This window comes from Trichoplusia ni, chromosome 7, assembly GCF_003590095.1.
Source record: "Trichoplusia ni isolate ovarian cell line Hi5 chromosome 7, tn1, whole genome shotgun sequence".
In the NCBI taxonomy this organism is placed as follows: Eukaryota; Metazoa; Arthropoda; class Insecta; order Lepidoptera; family Noctuidae; genus Trichoplusia; species Trichoplusia ni.
The window spans coordinates 13,614,404-13,638,256 of NC_039484.1; the positions used below are offsets into that span (position 1 = coordinate 13,614,404).

At 34.2% G+C, this 23,853-nt stretch overlaps 2 protein-coding genes across 9 annotated transcripts in view; one reads left to right on the plus strand and one right to left on the minus strand.

Annotated features, from left to right (window-relative positions):
• LOC113495638 (activated Cdc42 kinase-like) overlaps positions 1 to 22,835 on the minus strand; it is a 44,976-nt gene extending 22,141 nt beyond the window's left edge. For 7 of the 8 annotated variants that reach the window (XM_026874475.1, XM_026874473.1, XM_026874472.1 and 4 more), the window contains exons 1-15: positions 22,651 to 22,835; positions 22,480 to 22,573; positions 21,900 to 22,080; positions 21,379 to 21,552; positions 20,804 to 20,953; positions 19,649 to 19,797; positions 18,002 to 18,142; positions 16,466 to 16,625; positions 15,812 to 15,943; positions 14,807 to 14,904; positions 12,462 to 12,558; positions 11,859 to 12,092; positions 11,074 to 11,248; positions 10,130 to 10,212; positions 8,446 to 8,547 (exon numbers count right to left, since the gene is read on the minus strand). In XM_026874475.1, the coding sequence (XP_026730276.1) occupies positions 8,446 to 8,547; positions 10,130 to 10,212; positions 11,074 to 11,248; positions 11,859 to 12,092; positions 12,462 to 12,558; positions 14,807 to 14,904; positions 15,812 to 15,943; positions 16,466 to 16,625; positions 18,002 to 18,142; positions 19,649 to 19,797; positions 20,804 to 20,953; positions 21,379 to 21,552; positions 21,900 to 22,080; positions 22,480 to 22,573; positions 22,651 to 22,654 (1,974 nt within the window). In that variant the 5' untranslated portion in view covers positions 22,655 to 22,835. The remainder of the gene's footprint in view (positions 1 to 8,445; positions 8,548 to 10,129; positions 10,213 to 11,073; positions 11,249 to 11,858; positions 12,093 to 12,461; positions 12,559 to 14,806; positions 14,905 to 15,811; positions 15,944 to 16,465; positions 16,626 to 18,001; positions 18,143 to 19,648; positions 19,798 to 20,803; positions 20,954 to 21,378; positions 21,553 to 21,899; positions 22,081 to 22,479; positions 22,574 to 22,650) is intronic. The other variant, XM_026874471.1, reaches the window with a different exon arrangement.
• Positions 22,836 to 23,693: 858 nt separating this feature from the next.
• Positions 23,694 to 23,853, plus strand: part of LOC113496011 (neurocalcin homolog) — a 78,797-nt gene continuing 78,637 nt past the window's right edge. Inside the window, exon 1 of the mRNA XM_026875059.1 lies at positions 23,694 to 23,853. The gene's annotated coding sequence lies outside the window, so the exon portion shown is untranslated.

Below are 23,853 nucleotides of genomic sequence, written 5' to 3' on the forward strand. Positions count from 1 at the left end.
TCAACGTAGCGTTCAAATGCACAACTTATACAAACATTGCTTACTTCTAAAATTAAAAGAATATCCATAAATTTCACTGTCATTTATTAAAAAAAAAACTTTATATACGAATTTATACAAAAGAAAATAATCACATTATATATTCAACCGTCTTCTCCGTTTCGAGTCAAAAACGACTGTTAAAATACAAACAACAGGAACTGTCGTCGAATACGTTAATGGCCTAGTAAAGCTTCTTATGTATGCACCCATCTGTCGTGACCCCTGTAATAGATAAATACCGAAGTTCAGAAGAAATAGAGCTTGCAAATTAGCTGCGAATAAAGAGCCACGGCAGTTGTATATATTTGTAATCGCAGTCACGCAGAACAATTGCTATGCAAACCTACGCATGCAAAAAAACTACGGTATAAAAAAAATAATTGACTGTAAAATGAACTAGTTTACCTGTGGCTGGCGGCGTCGTTTCCCATGTCAAACTTCAGCGGCCATCTTATGAAGGAAACTGTTAGCGCATGCGTATTTGACAGAGTCTAGGCAATAAGGGTGATAGTCGCATAACTGTAACGATCAGATATAAATCGCCTCGCTGTAACAACTTGTCAGGCTAGATACACGACTGAAAACCTGAAAAATTATCTCGACTCGACTAATCACGTAATAAGCATAAAGTCCTGATTTTAAATAACACTTGAACTTGGAAACGTGCCATTCAAAGAAGGCATTTTTTTTTCAACACAAGACATAAGTCTCTTTTAGGTGTCAATAAGGGTGAAAGTTGCGTAACTGTTTCTATCTCAACCTAAGCGCGATTTAGTGACCATACCTCGTTTTATCTGTGGATTTATATTTCAAAATCAAACAATTCTAACGCGGTGTTGTCTATTTTGTTTTGATATCTGGACCAGTGCCAAGTTTAGTTAGAACGAGGGAAGCCATTTTGTCGAAAGCAACTTCGCTCGCGCATGCGTGTTTCGAAAGAGTCAATAAGGGTGAGCGTTGCATAACAGAATGAACCGAAACAAAGCACACCCGCGAAACGTAGCTGCGTAGCCATCTCCACTACACAGGCTCGCACACTATGCCTCGAACTAAATTTCTCTACTTGGTAACTCATTATGTACTAACACCCGATCACCGTCCCAAAAAGGAAATACATTTCGAGTATGCGTGTCAATAAAGATAGTTATTGTATAACTGAATCCAAATGCACTCCCCCACGTCCCACTTTAGCCGCTAGACAGGATAGTTACATCCTCGAATGTGAGCCTGCTTTGTCTCGTGCGTGTTGCGACAGAGTCAATAAGGGTGAGCGTTGCATAACTATCAACCGAAGCCAAGCGCACCCACGCGGCCGCGCGTCACCATTTATACTACACAGGCTGATCATCATATTCCCGAATTTAATTTGCCCGAATGTTTTGTTTGCCCTAAAAGATATATATGACATACTCTTAATTGCCCAAAAATTTAGAATTCAAATTATAGGAGTCAGAAGTGATAACAATGATTGGACATAATATTTAAACGCCATAATGATTATCCGACATATTTAAATGCCATAATGCACGGTCGACGGAGGCGGAGGTGGTTTAAAAAAACAACAACTCCTCTAACCAATCTGAATCGGGGTGAACTAAAGTCCCGATTGCATCCAGTTTCTATTAATATGAGAACCGTTACCCACCCAATGCCAATGGAAAATTGTGTTAAGGTATATGATAATTATGGCATGTGCTAATTAGGACATGCCATAATTATGACAAAAACCCGATCACCGTCTCGGAAAGGCAATATGATTCGTGCATGCGAGGCAATAAGGACGAGTATTGTACAACCCAATCCAAATGCACTCCCCCACGTTCCCCTTTAGGCGCTAAACAGGATAGATATATCCTCGAATGTACGCCTGCTCTGTCTCAGCTTACTAATTAGTCATGCACAAAATCCGGTATCTGAATTAAACATTACATTTAATCACCGGCCCTAACTTCATGATCCAATATAAGCGACTTTTTTTTCAACACAAGACTCAGACGTTATGCGTGTGAATAAGGGTGAGAGTTGCTTAACTATTTCTATCTCAGCCCAAGAGCGCTTTAGCGGTCTTGTCTTGTTATTATCTGAAGATTTCTATTCCAATGCTAAAATTTTTCGAAATTAAATTGCCTATTTAGTTGTGATGCCTAGTCTCGTGTCAAGTCCCGTGGAAACACGGGAAGCCATTTTGGTGAAAGCAACATCCCTCGCGCATGCGTGTTGCGACAGAGTCAATAAGGGTGAGCGTTGCATAACTATCAACGGAAGCCAAGCGCACCCTCGCGGTCGCGCGTCGCCATATATACTACACAGGCTGATCATCATATTCCTGAATTTTATTTGCCCTAAAAGACATGGCATACTTTCAATTGCCCGAAACTTAGGTATCAAAAGAAAGGAGTCAGAACTCATATTAATGATAAGGCATAGTATTCAAACGCCATAATGATTAAATTACATATTTAAATTTCATAATGCATGGTCTATGGTGGGCTTGGTCGACGGAACCCAGCTATAGTTCGCTCCTACTTCTGGGTGGCATACTGTAATATGTAATAACCAGAAATCTTCAACCTATCAGAATCAGGGTGAACTAAAGTCCCGATTGCATCCAGTTACTCCTAATATAAGAACCGTTACACACCCAATGTCGATGTGACGATGACGACAAATGATGATATAGTAAGTGATTTTATGTAAAACAAAGTTCCTAGCACCTGACTAATACAGTAAATAAGAGTAGGGCAGATGAATATTACGTCGTATAATATTATGGCTGTTGATTATTATAGCAAAATTATATTAGAGGAAACGGTATAACTGTATAACCACAAGCTGGATATACCCCGAACTCCAATTCACTGCTTGCTAACTCATAACGAATAAAAGAAAAAAATAATAAAGGGCAGTATTAACGACAGCTACAAATAATACAAAAGCATACGTCAATAAGGATAAGTATTGTTTAACTCTGTCCAAATGCACTCCCCCACGTCCCACTTACGCCGCTAAACAGGATAGATATATCCTCGAATGTACGCCTGCTCTGTCTCAGCTTACTAATTAGTCATGCACAAAATCCGGTATCTGAATTAAACATTAGCACCGGCTCTAACTTTATAAGAAAGAGGCAATAAGGGCGACTTTTGTGTAACTGTAATGATCAGATCCAAAGCGCACAAACGCCGTCTAGCCTCTGGACAGACTAAATACTCGACAGTAATCCTGGACTATCTCAACTGGCCGACTAATTATGTATGAACATTAAGTACCGATTTTAAATAACACAAACTTGAGCGTTATGCATGTCAATAAGGTTGTGACTTGCGTAACTATTTCTATCTCAGCCCAAGCGCGCTTTCGCGGTCATGTCTTTTTATTATCTGAAGATTTCTATTATGATACTAAAATCTCTCGAAATAAAATTCCAATAAGGTGATGCATATTTCGTTGTGATACCTAGTCTCGTGTCAAGTCCCGTGGAAACACAGAAAGCCATTTTAGTGAAAGCAACTTCCCTCGCGCATGCGTGTTGCGACAGTGTCAATAAGGGTGAGCGTTGCATAACTATCAACCGAAGCCAAGCGCTCCCACGCGGCCGCGCGTCGCTATGTCCACTACACAGGCTGGGTTGTCTATTGTTTACCCGAAGATTATATGTATACCATAATCATCATATTCCTGAATTTCATTTGCCGGAATGTGAAATGAATAGACATAATATTTAAACGCCATAATGATTATCCGACATATTTAAATGCCATAATTCACGGTCGACGGTGGGCTTGATTGTCAGAGGAGGACGTGGTTTATAAATAAAATAACCTTAACCCAACATATCAGAATCGGGACGAAGCAAAGTCCCGATTGCATACAGTTTCTCCTAATATAAGAACCGTTACCCACCCAATGCCAATGGAAAATTATGTTACGGCATATAATAATTATGGCATGTGATAACTAGGGCCTCCTATGATTATGCCAAATGTTTTTATGGTAAGTGATTTTATGGAAAAAAGTTCCTAGCACGTGAATACTATAGCAAATAAGTGTAGGACCAATGAATATTTCGTCGTATAATATTATGGCTGTTGACTACTACAGCAAATGATATTAGGGCAAACAGCGGCATCCCACAGGCTGGATATACCTCGAACTCCAATTCATTGCTTGCTAACTAATCGAGTATAAAGGGCAGTGTTAACGACAGCTACAAATAATACAAAAACCCGATCACCGTCTCCGAAAGGCAATATGATTCGTGCATGCGAGTCAATAAGGACGAGTATCGTACAACCCAATCCAAATGCATTCCCCCACGTCCCACTTTGGAAGCTAAACAGGATAGCTATATCCTCGAATGTACGCCTGCTCTGTCTCAACTCACTAATTAGTCTTGCACAAAATCCGGTATCTGAATTAAACATGCCTCTTTGTTATAGAGACTACTTTCACGCGCGGATTCCAAGACCACGCTACTATACCAACATTTCTCCGAAGATACGTCCGCACTATCTCGGTAACCTATCTGATCACGCACAAAGTCCGATCACTAATTCACGATACGATCACAACTAAATATTTTGTCGAACCTCTGGCCACCATCTTATAGGCAAAACATGGTTTACGCATGCGCGTTTCTACGGCGTCTGTGACAATAAGAGTCAGAGTTGTGTAATTGTAACGACTGGTACCCAAGCGAACGTGATGGCAACTTGCTATAGGACAGATATGTCTCGAATCTACACTAGGCCTATCTCAGCTTGATAATTTGTTTTAGTATATATCATAAAAGTATTAAAATTACAAATAAACAATTTCATAAACCTGGCCGCCATTTTGTGAGGGGAACCTATGTTGCGCATGCGTGTCAATAAGGGTGATTATTGTATAAACGTACCCTAGAGCACTTAATATTACAACATTATGTTAAACCCGAACTATCTCACTGCTTTGTAATACCCTATCCAATTTCTTCAAACAAGTCCAGCCATGGTCTCCTTTGATATCAAAAAAAGCAAAAAAAATATGTTTATGCCCAATAATTACCAAAATTTACCAAATTAACGAATCTCTATCAAAATAATTGATTACACTGACCGGTGGACGAGAGTACAATATCTTCCTTTACAACGAATTATTTGAAACATCCAAACTAATTGAAACATTTCCCGATTCAACCCTCCATATAAATCTATTTATAGCTTGGCTAGGGCTCATCAAGGCCGACGATAGCGCTTGCGTAGCCCCACCCCCCGACGCCGAATTGTGCAATCCCTGTAATATCGATCGACCGCTGCATGGAATGGCGCCCGAACTTCTACCACAAAGAAACCTAAATCCTTCAAAATAAGCCCTAAAACACCAATAATACATGTTTCGAGTGAATGTCCCGTACTGTGGAGGTCGCCTAAAGAGCGCAAGCCTAATTATATCACCTCACTTGAAAATTAATTATGTAGAGTCACGCCAATTATTAAATTAATCACCACAAAAAACAATACAAAACACAAAAAATAAAGAATAACAGTCGCATTTGTAATTAAAATCTACATTTAAACAGTTTTTCGCATAAAGAGACGCATTATCACTTTGCTATGGCTCAAATTCTATGTCCAATGAAAATATTTATAAAAATAGCAACAAAATATATTTTAAACAACAAATAAGTTAAATTTAAATGTAGATATTGAAAACAAAGCATAAAAATGATGGTACTTACTCAGGTATATCAGCGTTCAGCTTGGCTCCGGAACACGTGCTGCGGGGTCGGCGGCTGGACGGCAATAAATCACAGGTACGAGATGTGACCTCTGATTGATGTAGCGCACGCATATTGATCACCCTCGTTACAAATCGGACGCGCTACCGACTACTACCGAGCACTTAGCAACAAAACTTACTTTTTTTAAAAGAAATTTGTCAAATTTAAAGAAAGTTTAAAAAAATATTATTTGAAAAAAATGTAATTTTGTAATGTTTGAATTCTCATGTAGTTAGTTAATTTTATTTAATTCGAATGTTTTATAAAGTTACGATTATGACTTCCTGTGGAATTTCCAAACTTGAAACGGATAATGATACCTACAATAATTGGAAATATAAATTTGTTTAAGATTTTATAATGCAATTAAGTAGCACGATTTTTTTTAATAAACAGTTTTTTTGTATCTTATTAAATAAAAGTAAGTGGGACCAGATATTTTCGTACTGGCAATGAAAGTGTCTAAACCGGAAATAATTTCGTTTAAAATTTTCCAAAATAAATACTTTTGTATGATTAAAGAATTACTTTAAATGTTATATATTTGGTACGTGTTTCTATTTTGATGTTATATTATTTAAAATCATTCAGTGCTGATTTCAGTTCGAAATTACATAGAAATGAAGTTTCTTAGAAGTTGATGTGATCCAACATCAAATTTGAATAAAAAGGGAACTTTGGGACATAATATTGCTTTGATTCTTTGTTGTGAGAGTCTAATTGAAAGGCGCAATGTACTTCCGCATGTTACTGAAGTCTGTCACCGACAAATTGTACACTCAATAGAGGCAATTGGGTATTCGCAACTGCGGTAGCTTCGGGCACTTGGCCGGATCATAACACTGGTTGAGCAATTTGCAACTGGGTTAAATACTTCCGATTCTGATGAATGGGAAGTGCTTGTTAAGAGATCTCAACTACCCTGACTGATTAAGTAAAAAATAAATATTGTTTTGTTGGAATGCGTCCAACAGGAGACTTGAAGCATTTGATTTATGTACTGTATTTTAGCTTTTACTTTCTGCGATCTTTTACTTGCTTTTTAAGCTTAATTTACCATAGAAAAGTTATTGCTGACAGCAATATCTCTGTGCCCTCAATAAAAACTATCTAGATTCCACGAAACTCTGGTTGAATTAAAGGCTTGATGAAAAACTTATGAAGCTCGTAAGACTTTCGTGTTTCACTTGATTCTCTACCAACAAGCATTTAATTTTGAAACAAATCTAGTGAATTTCTTTGCTAAACGTTTAACTACTCTGAACAAGCTCTCCCAAAGAGTTTAAAACCATTAAAATTTATCTAGACATGACTACTGTCTACAAAGAATATTAATGCTATAGGTTCCATCTAAAGTTTTCTCTAACAGAATAACTATTACTAGTAACTACTGCCTAAACGTTATTTTTGAAACTATAAGTGGTAGGAATTTCTACTGTTATTAACGGACATGGTGTTTCATGAGTTCTAGTTAGACAGCTATCCAGACAGCTGGCCAGACTACATAAAGCTATCTCAAATTCTAGGCGATTTTAAGATTTCGACTTACATTTTCAGCTTTTTTGAAGATGTCATCTCAGCCTGGTTCCAGAATTTACATTGATATGAGTATAATGGAATTCTAGTCTAGCTATCATTATGGTATGTGAATGCGATTCTAGTATTAGTGGTGTTAATGACCTCATCCATTGCCAGTAAAGCGTTCAAGTGCCTTAATTACGATGTACTTGTCGTCCTGAGTGGAGAAACTATACTCTAGTGTCCTTTTACCAATATCCTGATCCAGCGGAGTGTTCACCATTGTTCTCAACAGCTCATCCATCCGTTACCTGAACCGATCCTCCTTTGACAATCTTCTACTTGAAGTATAGGAAGCCTACAATCCTTCGTTCATCAGATCTCTTTGGTTTGTAAGTAACCTTCACCATTTCATTAGGAGCAGATGAGCAAGATTTTAGAATGTTTTTGAAACGTTTCTATGAATTTTAATCAGTATTCAGTAAGCCCAATTTCATTTTAGGTAGAATTTTGTACTTGAATGAACTTCATGAGAACTACGGCCGAAACTTTCCCTACTATGCATGGCCTACAGGGTTTTGTTGCGTCAAATTCCCTCGAAAAAAATCTCATCATACATATCCCATATTTGGTATTGTTATGGTATTTATATAACTAGAAATAAGGGTACATATCGATGAATTGTCTTTATTATAAATAACGCTGTCTTACAAACATTATCAAGGACAGGTTTATTTACATTACAATAAAGGTTCAGGATAAGGATTAGTATGTTAGTTGGATAGGAAGCAGAGAAGCATTTTGCCTAAGGCCTGTTGTGCATTCTCGTTTCATGTTCAATATTAGTAAAATATCCGATATTAAAAAAAATTAAAAAAATTATAGCCTGTTGTCATTCCCTTTCTGTTCAACTACACTTATTAGCAGTTAGCCTAAAAAATACTCTCATACGTTGAAATTTAGAATAATTAGTACGAATCAAAGTGCCGACTTTCAACAGATAATCGAATCAAATCAAAATTTGTATTATAAAAGAGCATTTATGCACAAGAGGCCTTAAGGTTCACTTTTCTGTGCTATGAATATGGTTAGTGGGTTATGAGGAAACTTTTGAGCCATCTTACCGTGTCGGTGTCAGATATTTCGTGATATTCATGAATTTCGTCTGTCTTGGGTACTGCACCGTTGTCTGTTTTGTGGGACCTGCCGAGCGTCGCACATCGCACCTGGAAACAGACAGCTTTTGCGTGAGATTACTGAACATTCACTACAGGTACAAAGTATTCCAATTACTCTGTACATATCAGATACACACGTACACATAAAACACATAAATACGTACAAAACAATTTCCAAGCAAAGTAATATTGAGAAAAATCTTGTCCTCTTTACATCTAGAGTTTAGCAGATTTACAAAAAAGTTTAGCATAACATATTATTATGTACTTCATTTACTTTGGCAATTTAATGTAACAAAGAGCACTAAAACTATCGTAATGGTCGTCAAAAGCTCACATTTATATTACGTAGTCTTTTTTAAATATTTTCTGTCTATATAGTTATTAGTGTTAGTTAGTATAGTATAAAAGTATAGTGTATAGTTTTCCAGTGCTACCAAAGGTCAGAACCAACTATTAGAAAAAAAATGGTATATGAAGGAGCACTTTAAGCAATTTTACAATAAGTTACAAATAACTGCTTCATATGATACATAAGATATCATATTATTATGTTATGAAGATAGTGGACCAATAATTGATGTTCATTCATCGAGGTTTGGTACCTTCCGTAGACACTTGATCGACACTGTTTTGGATGCCTTTTGATCGGAATATAGCTATTCCTATTATTTAAAGTATGTCAAATGTACACTGCTCTTTCTTCTTTCAGATTTTTTTCATAATGTGATTGTTTTCTCTTTAGCATCTGAAGAATTGTACGTGATGTTAACATAGTTTATAAGTAAGAGACTTAATGCATGCTGTGTTTATCTTTAAGTAGTTGTGCAATTAGAATTGAAACCTACTTTGAATGTACCTTGTATCATTAACATCGTAACAACTGTTGATAAACCTAAGCAGTAAATTAATAAAAAAAAAATAAGGTAGGTAGACTAAAACTCATAAAACGAGGAACGTGCAATCGTAATACTTGTAAGTTAATTTGCTGTTCTCAGGTAAGTGACATTGTGTATGTTTTTATTGAGAATAAATATCTTTAAACCCATATAAACTATTTTTCAAATCTATAACTACTTTCCAAACACATATTTGACAAAAAACATTCAGCCCTGTTTATAAAAAATATTTTTAAGTACCTAATTAAAAACTAGTTACGACGTAGTTAGATGGATTAAAGAGTGCAATTAACGCTAAACTGGTAGTATTAGTATTAGTTCTGTTCTTGAATCGTGTTTGTACGCTCGCAAGAGAATAAGAGATAGAGATGGGCCAAGTATTCGAATACCAAATAATCGTATTCTGTTTTATCAAAGTATATAATTTTATTTTCCAATAGCTGATCCGCGGAACTTCGTATTGCCGGGCCGATTATCGAACCAAACGCATTCAAATCGCTCCAGTCGGTAAGGATTTCAGTGACATTATACACATTACAACATGCTACTGAATAAAACCAATAACAAAACTATTACTTGGCACATCTCTAAACCATCTCAATGTCCCCTTTACATACCTCTCCTAATAGACTAGTATTAACACCAAGCAGGATTACAAACACAACACCACATGGTTAATATCACTCACACATTTCGTTAGTAGAAAAATAATCGTCATTTGTTTTGTATACCTTACTAAGAATACTTTTGCTTGTCGTTGGCTCCGATATCGTTCTTTGGCTTGATCTTCTCAAACTTCTTGTTCTGCTTTCACCTTATAACATAGAAGGATACGTTAATATGAGGATATAAAAAGAAAGCATGAGAAAAAATCAAGATATAAGAAGTACATTTTTTTTGTAATTTGAACTTTTTGTACATCATTTTAAAGGTGAATTCTTTCAAATCACAAGATCTCTTGTAACAATAACTACTTAAGATGAATGAAAAAATGAATTACAATGAACAGGAAAGATATCACTAATTATGACACTTTAAGCATTAGACAGCTGATCTTAGTCAAGTACCCACCTTGACCGTATTTTAATAAAAAATAATACATCTTTTTTAAAGTTCCCTACTTTGTTTCAGTGTTTACACGGGTATAGCATGAACTAAATTCTAGGAATACTACACAGTAGATACAACAAAGTTGTTCTGAAAACAGTCTTTATCTGATTTAAGATTAAAATATGTCTTTACTATTCAAATGTAAATTAATTCTATAGAAGGCCAGACTCGAACAGAAGGGTTACTGAAATTAAAATAACAATAGAATTGATTTAATTTAGCGTTTCTGTCACCTTCATTATTTTACTTTGTTGTTATATTGTGGCATGAACTGTTTTACTTGATTAGTTCTTTTAGACTATTCAAACTTATCTTCACTGTCGGAGATATGGGTCGAACGTCACCATAGATTGGAAAAGATGGAGATTTGAAAAAAATACAGGCTAGTCATTGTCCAGCAGTGGGATCTAACAAAGGCTAAACTGTTTCATGTTTCATTTATCAATAGATATACCTGGTAAACAAAAAAATAATGTACAAATCCCTAATGGTACTGAATTTCACTGTATATTCTTTTGTATTTTGTATCTCCCATAAATTTTAGGTAACACACGAATATACTCACAAGAAAGATCAATTTCGTCGCAGTCTGGTCTCGTGTTAGGCTTATGTGATGTCAGCATTGGATACGGGGTGGTGCCCGAAGCGCCCGTCAAATGCGACGGCGAGTTCGGATTGATGAGAGGAACTTGCTCCAAGTCTTCCGATGGTTTATAAGGTGTCACCACTTGGCGAGGAGGCTGGAGATAAAGATAATGTTAAACAGCAATATTGGTCAATAAAATACCTATTTGATGCTACTGGTTGAAATATTATTTATTTGTCTGTTTTTTGGGTTATCCATTGGTAACTTTTATATCATTGAAATGTGATCGTTTCTCTTATTTATCGAGAGGATTAAACACGTTGATCACTCATTGTATCTCAACACTTAATAATGGTTTGCCACTATTTTTTCCTTGAGAGTTAATTCGTCTAGTTAGTGAATACGGTCGATTAAAGTAGAGTAATATCTAGGAACATTGTACTTTTAAAGAGATTTTCTGTAGTGGCCAGTAATATACTAATATAGTTGCTAGATTTCTTAAAATAGTTTCCATTCACCAATTCACACATAAGCAAAAAAACAAAACGAAAATGTATTAAACCTGTCCCGATGAAAAGCGTAATAATGATCAAGTGACAACGAACATACGAAAAGCCCTTGTTCAACGATAACTTTGTTTACTGCGTAATGTTTGAGTGACTTTAGTGTGACTTTTGGCTTAGAACTCACGTATAAGACTTTACATACGATGTCGACGACAAATTTGTTAACAAGGGCTGATCGTGTGGTTTCACTACACTTACACAGCCGGCGGGGTCCAAGAAGGATATATCTCCGAAGTACGCGCCGTCGAGGCCGACGTGTCCCGTGTGCTTGACGTCTCCCTGCGGGCTCGAGATCATGCTGCGCTGTATCGTCCGCTTGCCCGTGTACGTGTGACGTTTGACGTCCGACCGCAGCAGCGACGTGCGTATCGACCGCGCCGAGTGACGAGTCGGGTTTGGTGATAACGTACCCGTTACGTGACATACATTTTTCTGAATGGAACATATGAGGTGATGGAAGCATAATGTTGTATCGAGTCTTAGTAGATATTTTGTAGTAGTTACGGTCATGAACAACATTTAGCTTGTATTTATGACTGCACCCGTGATGTAGTGAGTGATAAAGTAATGTAACACACACAAATTAAGTTTTCAGAGCTAGAATTATCATTTATATCAAATTAGCATTTATTGCTTGCAAGTAAAGTATAATTTCCAATGAAAATATTTTCTAGCACTGAAATCTGGTAGCGTAAACCCAAACAGTAAAATGAGAGGATACGTGAAATTGAAAGAAAAACACAAACAAAAACAGGTTAATCCAGTGAGCGAGAACACAGTGATATTATTATTATTACTTACTTCTGGTGGGATGTATGGTTTGGTTTGAGTGGGGTCGAACATACCACACGCGCCGCCTGGTAGCACTCCGTACCATAGCGGAGATTTTGTCATTGTCCTGAAACGCGAAAACAAAACACAATTAAAATCACCTACACTTTGCCCGTTACGTAACGGTAAAAACCTGTACGCTAATGTTTAAAGTTGACAAATACCGCTTTTAGCGACAGGATTTACCCATTGTAGCATCATATTCCAAACTTGTATGCATGTGGTGACAAACATTTGGTTCAGACCAGACATGATGGCATTGCGCCAAATGGTCAAAGTAAATATAATGTATACTTATTATCAGGACGAGTATTTCTGGGCTGCTTTGAATAAAACTTGTTTGCCTTAATTTATTTTCTAAAAAGGGCAACATATGGTGAGCTAAAAAAATTCTCCACAAATCAGCGAGCCACGTGTGGCATGCAAAAAATCACAAATCAAATTAAAACTTTTACCCGTGGCAACATGAGCAGATGTACTACAATCTGATCTGTGGTACAGCTGCTGTTGGTCAGAACTTGTTTCAATTGTTAGGAAACCTATCAAGGTAATCTGGGCGACAGAGTATAAAGCAAATGAGGGGTCGCCACAATGCAAAAATAACATGAATCCTCATTGTATGAGTTTGTTAATATGGTCAAGCTCTTCATTGTGGCTAAAAGAAGGGGTTATTCAAGGCTAAATAAATAAATGCTGATTATTTGCAACTGTCAACACCCAGTTTTGTGTTATTGGTGAATAAGACTTCTATAAAGGGGTTTTATACAAAGGTTAAGCTGGTCCAATTATTACAATTTGAATAATACTTTTTTCCTATAAGGTTTAAAAATCGAATCGCTTTTGTTAAACCATACAAAACTAGCTTTTGTTATACCATTTTAAATATATTTTATGTTGAGTTTATTTTAGAATTTAACACAACATTGAACTTTAATGTTCATGAGTAATACATTTGCCACGTGTGTGTAATAATTGCTGTTGTAATTTTAAAACTAAATGACAACTAAAGAATTCTGTTTTGAAAAAGGGTTGTGAATGACAAACTTTATACTTTTTTAGATTTAAAAGTTGTCATCATCATCAGTGGCTTCTAACATCTATGACAGATGATTGAAACAGCAGCCATGTTAGTTTTTCTGACTTTGGCACTTGCGCTGATGGCTAACTAGGCCTATACGGGAGCGACAAACAAAAGTAGTACTAACAATTTAATATAACAGTCCTTTATTATGGTTATTCACCCAATTGGTATATGAATGATTAATCTTTGAGAGCTAGGAATTTTTGGCATTCTCCTTTAAGCTTTCTAAAGAAAATTAAAAGTATTACTTGTAGTCGCATGCCAAGTTATATCTGCAGAGATAACCGAATACAACATGACCTACAAAGGCAGCTGCAAAAATATAAAAGCATTTCGCGACCCCCTTTTATAATGTTTTTACTTTTAGCCTTATTAGCCAGCTGCAACATGCAGCTGACCATTACGAAAGTCATTTCAAGTCAAGTTCACATACGCTTTAATACAAAGCATTAAGGACGAAATTCGTTTATAATTGCATTTGCAATGGACTACCCCTTTAGTCGTATTGAAACTTTTATTATTAGTTGTAAGTTTGACTGCGTACCAAATTGCTCATTGCTTTGTTAGTTATTTTTATCATGTTAAAATATCAAACGGAATTAAGAACGGTATTAAATCACTAAGCCATTATCAGTTATCTTTTTTTATCTTATTTAACAGATTACTATTATATTTGAACGTATTTTTATTATATTTAGATTATTCTTCAAATATACCTTCTGCTGTGATGATGATGATGTGCTTTAAATCACTCCAAATAATATTTAAATGCGAATTTCATTTCGGCTATTATTTACACTGTCACGATTAAACTGCTTCGCTTTACAAATTGAAAAAGAAAAAAGCTGGTTGCGTCTCCTTCTTCCATTTACAACAAAAAACGATCTTTTAACATCTTTTGTTATTTACTGTTTCTCATACTACAAACGATATGCTAATGATGAGAGATATAAAAACCCCGTCGAAAACAGACTTTCTATCGACTGTCAGTTTAAGCAGACATTAAACTGTCGGTTTGAATGTGTTCGAATGTCCCAACCAAAGAAACATACGAGCAAACGCTCTGAAATAATATCTACTTAGCACGCTTAAAACCTAACCCGATGACTATTGACAGATAAATAAACACGAGCAATCGCGCTTTAATAATACTTACTTACTACACTTCAATCTTAACCCGAACGCTATTGATAGATAAGAAGTCTTGTAGTCTGAGGGGCTGGGAATTACTTACTCTTTTCCTAATACTGTTATAACTTGTCCTGCTTTGTACTCTAGGAAACTATTACGCCTGCCCTCGTCTGGTTTTTGGAAATTTGTGGTCGCCTGAGCCTGAAAAATACATTAGACATTAATAATGGAACATAAAACTGAGATAATGTAACATGACGTAAAACAAAAGTGTTTGTGTGTTTTGGTTTAACTGGTTACTTGGCTGTCAAAATTTATATTGTTACGAAAAAAAGTAATCATAAAATTCCTGTTGCCATATCTTGAATATTTTATTTGTTGATATAAGTAACAAGAAATGGTGATCCCATAAATAAGTTTCGGTCTTACTAAACGAGTTTGGATCGGCTAATGAAAACTTTTACACTACACTAGAAGCGAGTTTCTAGTTCTTTAAAAAAAGTCTATCATAACATGCACAAAGGCAAGAATTCATATTCCGACCGACGGTTAATTAAACATTTTTTTCTAATTAATGTAATAAGAGAATTTAGAAAAATACCAGTATATTTTCAACGAGCTATTAGATTCTTAAGACAATTTTTCGATCGATATCGATTTCCAATTTGACATATGTTTCAATGCATTGAACCTCTCACTACAAAAGCATTAGAAATTGAAAATATGACTGTTGCTGCTTCTTAATAAAATCAACATGGCCAACTGTAAAATTGGATAGTTCTCCGATTTTTACGGACGAAGCCTGATTAATTTTTAAATGTTCTTAGCTAAGCTAGTAAGGACGTAAATATCTACTTTAGAAGGATTGAAACGATTTCATGTAAAAGAGGATCATACTAAATCTTGTTGTTTTTACAAATGAAGTTCTGTGTCTCCATGACACAGAACTTATTTTAGGAGTTATTTCATATTCTTTTTTACATCATATATATTTCGGCTTGTTGGTTTGTACAAGAAAATATCGTAGCCTGATTATTAATTTTCCTTTTATATTATTTTTTTTTTCTTTTGAAAAGAGGACTAAGATTTAATTTAACAGGAAAAATACCTGCTCAGGTCGTATACTGCGTAGTTTAGGCCCCAAGTCTTTAAACTTCGGTCTATTATTGAAGTCATGAGCCCAACACTCCAACATTGTAGTGTAGTATGCTTCGGGACAGCACTCCGGTCTCTCCAGCCTCTGAAATTAGTATCAAACGTAAATTATATGTAATGACAGCGACTGATTGTATTAAACTTTACACAGACAATTTAAACAATAAGCGGAACAGATCAAAGTTACACCATGTACCAAAGTCAGATGTTCACAATATAACAATAGATTTTACAGTTACAATTTACTAGGGTTGTAGTTTTTCCGAACTTTGCAGCAAATTGAATTCTGAAGCTAAAATTACATGATATGAATAAATTATTAGAATAAAATATTTTTTACTATTAAATTTAATAAACATGGCTAGCTTCATATCCACAGTATTTGTCTGTACAGTGATGATGTAAATGTAAATGAAAAAAAAGTGTCTTTACTTATTTTGACTATATTGAAAACAGCCAACTATTAAAGGAGCGACTTTCTAGCTGCTTATTACAGACGAGACTTGTACAGTATAGCTAATTGGATTATTACAACAACATCATGAAATAGTAAAATTATAGAAAACATGTTTATTTTTTGTAAATTAGGAGCAATTTATAAACAAACCTGGAAATTAGGGGAATCAATTGCTTCTAATATTTGCTGCCCAGAGAAAGCAGCCCACGGTTGAAAGCCATACGTGAACATTTCCCATAAGCATACACCAAACGCCCATACGTCACTTGCAGACGTAAAACGCAGAAATAAAATGCATTCTGGGGCACACCTGTAACACGTTATGAACTTTGCAAATTACTTTACTCGACGCAAACATTTGCGTCGTACAATAACAGTTTTAAATTAAACAATCGCGAACGCATATTGTTTTACAAAACACAGATACAAATTACATCGCTACAAAGACTAATAATATTACGCTAGGTCAAAAAAAATATTATGGTACGGATATTTTGAATGGTTCGTAAGGACGGCGTAGCAACATAACTTAAGGCATAACAATGACAAAAACATACTTGAAAAATATAGGTTCAAACAACAAAAAATAAGATCAGGAGCCATGCAAATAGAATACAATAAATTCAAAAACAAAATGAATTCACGTAAAGTATGTACTGAAACTACTGGTTTTGAGAATTATGGCATGGGGATGAAGCGCATTTCAGGATTGGCAGCTAAACATTGAACGGCATTGGCTGGGTAGCAGGGAAGCACAAAAATAAGCAAATCGAAACAAAACAAATTCGCTAAGAACATGCATAAGGTTTTCGAAAATACCAAAATATCTTGACTCTTTTGTAAAATTATGTGTAAATATTTTTGAGATTGACTTAGCATCATAACATAAAAATTGCTCTTGGCATATCTTAAAATTTCCTTAGTATTTCTTTAGGGTTGAGTTAATCCAAATGATAATTGTAAGAAACTTATCGACTGCAAAGCAAAACCCCTTGAGATTTCACGTGTCATTGTAGTTATTCTGACATGAAATAAAACAAATGAACATACTATTTCGTTGAACTTTAGTATCACGTAAGGTCGTTCAAATATAATATTTTCTACTGATGTGACAATAGAAAAATACTTCCTGCAATTGTAAATTACCGGACAACTTGTCACAACTCCCTGTTTACTAATTTGTGTTTTTTATGCTCATGACATGCATTAAATTAGCATTGGAATACGTGTTATTTGCGCTTATGATCAGTAAACACAGGTCTTAATAGTCAGCAACTCAGCAGAATAAATAGGAGTTATAATTCTACGCCAGCATTAAGGGCAATAAAGTGGGCGTGATTCCGACTTTATTAGATACGGTACTGATTTTGCGCATTAAGTTCAAATTACATCTAACTTTATAACTTAACAACAGGGACGTCGCAATGTCGCAGTTAATAGATTACTGACATACAATCGCAAGGCTATTATTACGTATGAGGTAGAACCAAGGAGTATGCAAGCAAATTTGCTTAGCTTAATATTATTATCACTTGCTCATAAAAATTGTTGTTTAATAAGGCCACATTATTGCCTTTGGATTCAAACTGAACTGATTTTAATTAAAGTATTATGTATTGTGAACAATAAATAAAAAATGCACAGCGCAGCAGTATTTTAAGTTCGTTTGCTTCCATTTCCACTTACCATGCCACGGGTAGCTTAAGATTTACGTTATAATTTGTTTGATAATAATCTTTGCCGACACCCAGGGCTCGGGAAAGTCCGAAATCGGAAATTTTGACTCTATCTTTGCTAAATACTAAAATATTTCTTGCCGCCAGGTCCCTGAAAAATACAAAATTAAATTAATTAAAATTTTCATAATAGGAGTAATTATATTGAAAAAGTTCCACTTCCATAACTATTTGCCTATTGTTGTAGCAGTAATGAACGAATCAATAGATATTGTTCTATTCTAAGACATCTATGAGAATTCCCTTCATATTAAATGTAATTTTTATCCAGTTGCAAGTTACTCTGTTCATGTACCTATTAATGCCTCTTTTACCGTAACCTCCGTGATTATTTTACTAGCCAAATCGCGATAATGAACAAACCATGCCCATAACATTAAAAATAAAAGCCATTGTCAATACTTTCAGAAGCATACTCTACACTTTAGGAACATAGATACAACTTCAACCAGATGGTTTAATTTAATGATCCTTAAACATGTTTAAATATCTAACTATACGACTAGAAAAATAACTGCGTCATAGGAAACCAGATTCACAAAAGGTCACTTTGAAGAATAGCATTAACAAAGAAACAATTTTCTGAAAACATGTTTATTTGCAAAAGTCAAGAATGGCAAGAGTTTATCGACGAATTTAGCATAAACCTATATCCTAGTGAATAGAATCGCAATCGCACTGAGATCTTTGAAGGAACACAAATACCTAATTTTAATATTCAAATATCTGTTGTTGCAACCTATCTGCATGTTATTTACTTAGATATTGTTACTGTGCGATTATCATAAGCATTGTATTTGAATCAGTAGTATTTATTTTGAGTACATCAACAGCTTGCGCATATGAATATGTTATGAATATAAGAACACCTACACTGCAAACTGTGCAGAGAAGTTATTACTTTATTAACAATTTGGGACCTAATTACGATTAGTGTTATGAAACAATATGTCAATTATGTAGCTATTAACAGTCTTATCCTAAGTGTTTTACTATACATATTTGATCTTATTTTTACTAGAAGAAAACCTTATTTTAACTTTCTGTACAAAACATTGATCAGAGTCATTTTAACATAATGCTCTCATATCATTTTCATGTCTCTGTTAAGAAAGCAACCGAAATCGTTAGGATATATATCAAAATTACAAGTTGTATGAAGAGTGACTTCCTAAGCACAACTTCTCTATACAAATTATTGCATTTGTCTTTCTTATTTTATATCTTTTAAGGTAAAAATAATTCTATAACACTTTTACGGCAGAATCGCTGTATTGGTAATCTATATCTATACTAATATATAAAGCTGAAGAGTTTGTTTGTTTGAACGCGCTAATCTCAGGAACTACTGGTCCAAATTGAAAAAATCTTTTTGTGTTGAATAGACCATTCATCGAGGAAGGCTTTAGGCTATAAACTATCACGCTGCGACTAATATGAGCGAAGATAGGTACAATGGAAAATGTGTAAAAACAGGGCAGGTATAAATCATAACATATATCTTCTACCCACGGGAACGAAGTCGCGGGCAACAGCTAGTCATACTTAAAAAGGAATTTCAAATTAAAGGAATACTATAAACAAAAGGCTTACAAACCTATGAATCAGTCTTTTACTTTCTAGATAAGTCATGCCATCACAGATCTGTTCCGCAAACTCGCAGAGGTTTGGGACTGGGAAATTAAGTCGAAGAGATACTTCGCGTAGACACTCCAAGAGAGAACGAAGTGGAGCCAACTCTGTCACCTGAAACAGATTGTTTAAGACATTTTTATTACTGTTTTCAATAAACATTAATAATTATAGTATTAAAAAAATACAATAACGCAAGCCAATGAAGCTATACCACTACTACCAGGAATATTTTACGTAATAGTATAATATCTTAATTATAGGTACTTTCATGGAGCAATAATCTGTAAAAGAAGAAATCCAATGGCATGCCTTTTTGTGGTGTTAAGGATTACTGTCATAATCTATCTATTAAGCATTTCTTTTTCTTCATTACTTAATGTAGCTATTCATACAAAAAAAGAATACTTTCTAAACTTTACAGTTTATAGTCTATCTACCTAGGTTTTCAAAACATGCATCATGTGACTACTCATAAATCAGTTTAGATTTTTATGTCTAAAATATACGTATCTGTGTAAATAGATCTATTGATATAAGTAATAATTGTGTGTTATTACATATTTTGCAATATTTGACGGCCACACATTTTTTTTTGTTTCGCGGGGATCAATCATAGGATATTCTGCGCGCATGGCAATAACGTGGTGTTTTTTAACGCGTTTAACAGAGCAGTAACTAAATCGTGTTAGGTTTCGATTTAAACTTTTTCGTTTCACAGTTTTCTTACTATTCATAAGAAATGTCAGTACAGAACTACTACAACTACACTATTCTAGAAAGCTCAGACTAATAACAAAATGACATAAACTGTGGGACAACTGTTTTTTGTTTAAGAGTGGTTGTCATTAATAAATAACAATTATGCGTATGAAGTTTTGTTGAGGATTTTAAAAAAACGCAACATCCGTCTAAATAATTAAAAAATAAAATGAAAGTTCTCGCTTTCATCACACTGAGGGCATAACACCATCTCTTTGCGTTAAATTTTCATAGAAATTGACTTAATCTATTACTTCATTACTAAAGCTTCGGTTCATGATGGTAATGAATGAAATTATGGCTAGCACGCCCATGAGCTCTAATAACATATTTTAATTTAATAAAAGAGGTTTCTTACCAACATCAGAGAGTCTAAATGAAGTACAACACCATATAATCGAACAATATTAGGATGTTCAATACTGTGCATCACTGCAGCTTCCTTCAGAAACTCTGTAGAATTTGATGTCATTCTCTCATGGCCAAGACATTTGATTGCTACTTGCAACTGTAAAACGAAAATGTGTAGATTTATTTTACCAAGCACCAAAGGCAATATTGTAAAGAGAGAGTAAAACTTAGTTTCTAAGTTTATTTGCAGTCTTTTTGGTCAGTATTTAATATAACACGAAAAATACATCAAAATTATTTACAATTCTATTATAATATATTGAAAATATCAGTATTACAAAAATATAATGCGTATTCGTAGGTTTCTTTCATAGCATGAATTTAAGCATCACATAAAACTACATACTTGTTTTTGCTACTGTATTAGCCTTTTGAAATAATTCATCTCAAAATTTGTCTGTTAAAGTCTTGAGTAAACATTGCAAGCAAAAAGAATTCTCATTTGTAAACAGCATGAACTGTTTAATGCAGGCTTACTGCATGTAATGCATAAAACATGTGAAATCATTAAAGAGATCTTACCCTCTGGTTCCCGGTGGTCCATGTACCCTGTTGCACTACTCCAAACTGGCCCATACCAAGTTCCTTATTAATTGTGATATCCTCAATGGATATTATGTGTTTTGTAGGCACTTTTACATTGTTGTCAAAAAATGGTTGAGATTCTAATGGCAGGCATGAAGGCCCTTGTAAATTCTGTAAAAAAATACACTAATGTTATTTTCGTTGCTATAGTAAATATGCATATTTATGGGCACATTGCAAATAATTTTCATACAACGTATTTGTTATTACATTTATTCTTTATACCTTTAATTTATTATTTACAGTACTTTATTTCATAAATTCATTCTGATCCCATTTCCTTCTATTTATAATAAATAATGTCTCAACACATATATTATTTCTTAATGCTTGCAATTAAGGATCCAATTGCTATGCTATAATAATCTATTATTAATATTTTTCAGTAAAGTATTATTTCTTTAAATTAATTAAATAAAAAAATGTTTTAAATTTAAATATATTTCAAGTTAACTTACTTGGTCTCTTTTTTTATGAGATTTTAACATTTTGCGTATTTTTGATATGTAGGGATTAGGAAAATACTTTGAATATATCTTTTTGTAGCGTCTCTGCTCTGGTCTTGACATACCAATTTGAACTAGGTCCTCAGTGAGAACAAACTTAAGTTGTGATACCTTTGTTACTTTTAATATGTCCCTGTAAAAAAAAAAAACGAATCAAGATGTTTACTAAGAAAATGCAATAAGTATTGGATTTCATCTCAGGTTTTTGATAGTCATGTTACACAGTACAACATTAATCTTTGGAATTGTATATGAAATTAGATTTTTTACCACTTTGCAATAACATTCAAAATTCGCTTCAGTTGTAATTTGAGCTCTGCTATGCCAAACATTTGTTATTTTGATTGCAATATTTAGAGATAACAAAACCTACATTAATTTCAATTTAAAAATAGAAATTCGCAAAAGCTTCTGCTTCTATATACCGCAAGTTTAAATTACGGATGCAGTGAAAGGCTGCAAAGCTCTTAGTATCAACGCATTGAATTCAAAAGCTTTTTTTTCAAATATGCACCATGTTGTTTATATTTACCTAAACAACTCATAATACTGTTGAAGTTCTGCTTCTTCCAAGAAATCATTTAAATATTCTCGATCTTCAACTCCAGCGGCCGATTCTGGAAAAGCTGAACCAGCAAACATTTGTTTTAGCTAATAATTTAATATGATAACTTAAACTAATACTTTTAAGCACACGACTTACCCATAATGCTTTGAGGGTCACTACGAAAAAGATTATTATATTGATATAAATAATAATATAAACAAAAAATCACCAATGTGCACCACACACCAAAGTATTTTGAGAGCTAAACTCATAGATTATACCAAGCTAACACTCAAATAAGTAAATAGTAAAGCTAAAGTTTATCACGTCAGTCAAGTCAACAGTTAAACAAATAGTTGATTCCGTTGTAAAGTCAACTAAATGCGACTTAAAATCGACTAAACACGTGAATTCTCGTAATGCTATTTCACACGAAAATTACAACTAAATATTTTTTTAAATTAAGTTTTTTGTCATATATTTCACTATTTATTCACCAATTAAAGCAGATATTTAGCACTTATTTGAGAGTGCTTGGACTTTATATCTCTTTTTTTTTTCAAAACTTATACAGCTAAGCAAAATTTCGCTTCAAAAACTTAATGACTACAGAAATAAAGGTTTTCCAGGATCTAATAAATATTGCTTTTCGTAATATTTGTCAAGCTTATTATATTTTTAATAATAAAATAGAGAGAACAAACATAGCTGTTATCAAGTCCCTTAACTTAAGAAAGAAATAAAATCTTACATAAAGTTTTATTTTATAAAAAGGCCCTGTTTACCGCATTCGGTAAGTAAATTCAAATTAATGTATAAGCTTTGACAGTAAAAAATCAAGATTCGTTCAAAGAAATACGAGTAAATAAAACTTCAAAGCATGTATATAAGAACCGTAAGTTTAAAAAAATAGTAGTAGTGCAGCACGTCAAAATCTTTAGTCGATTATGGCACTTAAATGTCAGTGTTCAAAATCAAGGGGTTGCTGCTTACAGATAAATCATACCATGTTAGCAATACGAAATAACATTATAACGGTTTCGAAAGATCTTTAACTTCCCAAAACTGTTAGTTCGTCAAAAATAAATTTAACTGATCGGAGTTTAAATGAAAAGTTAGGTTTTACCCAAAAATTCAAATTTAAATCGCAATTATGGTAGTTATTTTTCTTAGCTCTGGTAACACTAGCACCTACTTTGCAAATATGGCGTAGAGTTGTACAAAATGCAGTGGGAGATATTTGTTATACTTGTCAATTCAGAATTTTATTAAAAAAGACATGTACATAGAATAAGACTATTTCAAGCGACTATAGTGTGCTAGACAAGTATTAACAGTGAAATGTGAATTTTACGCAAT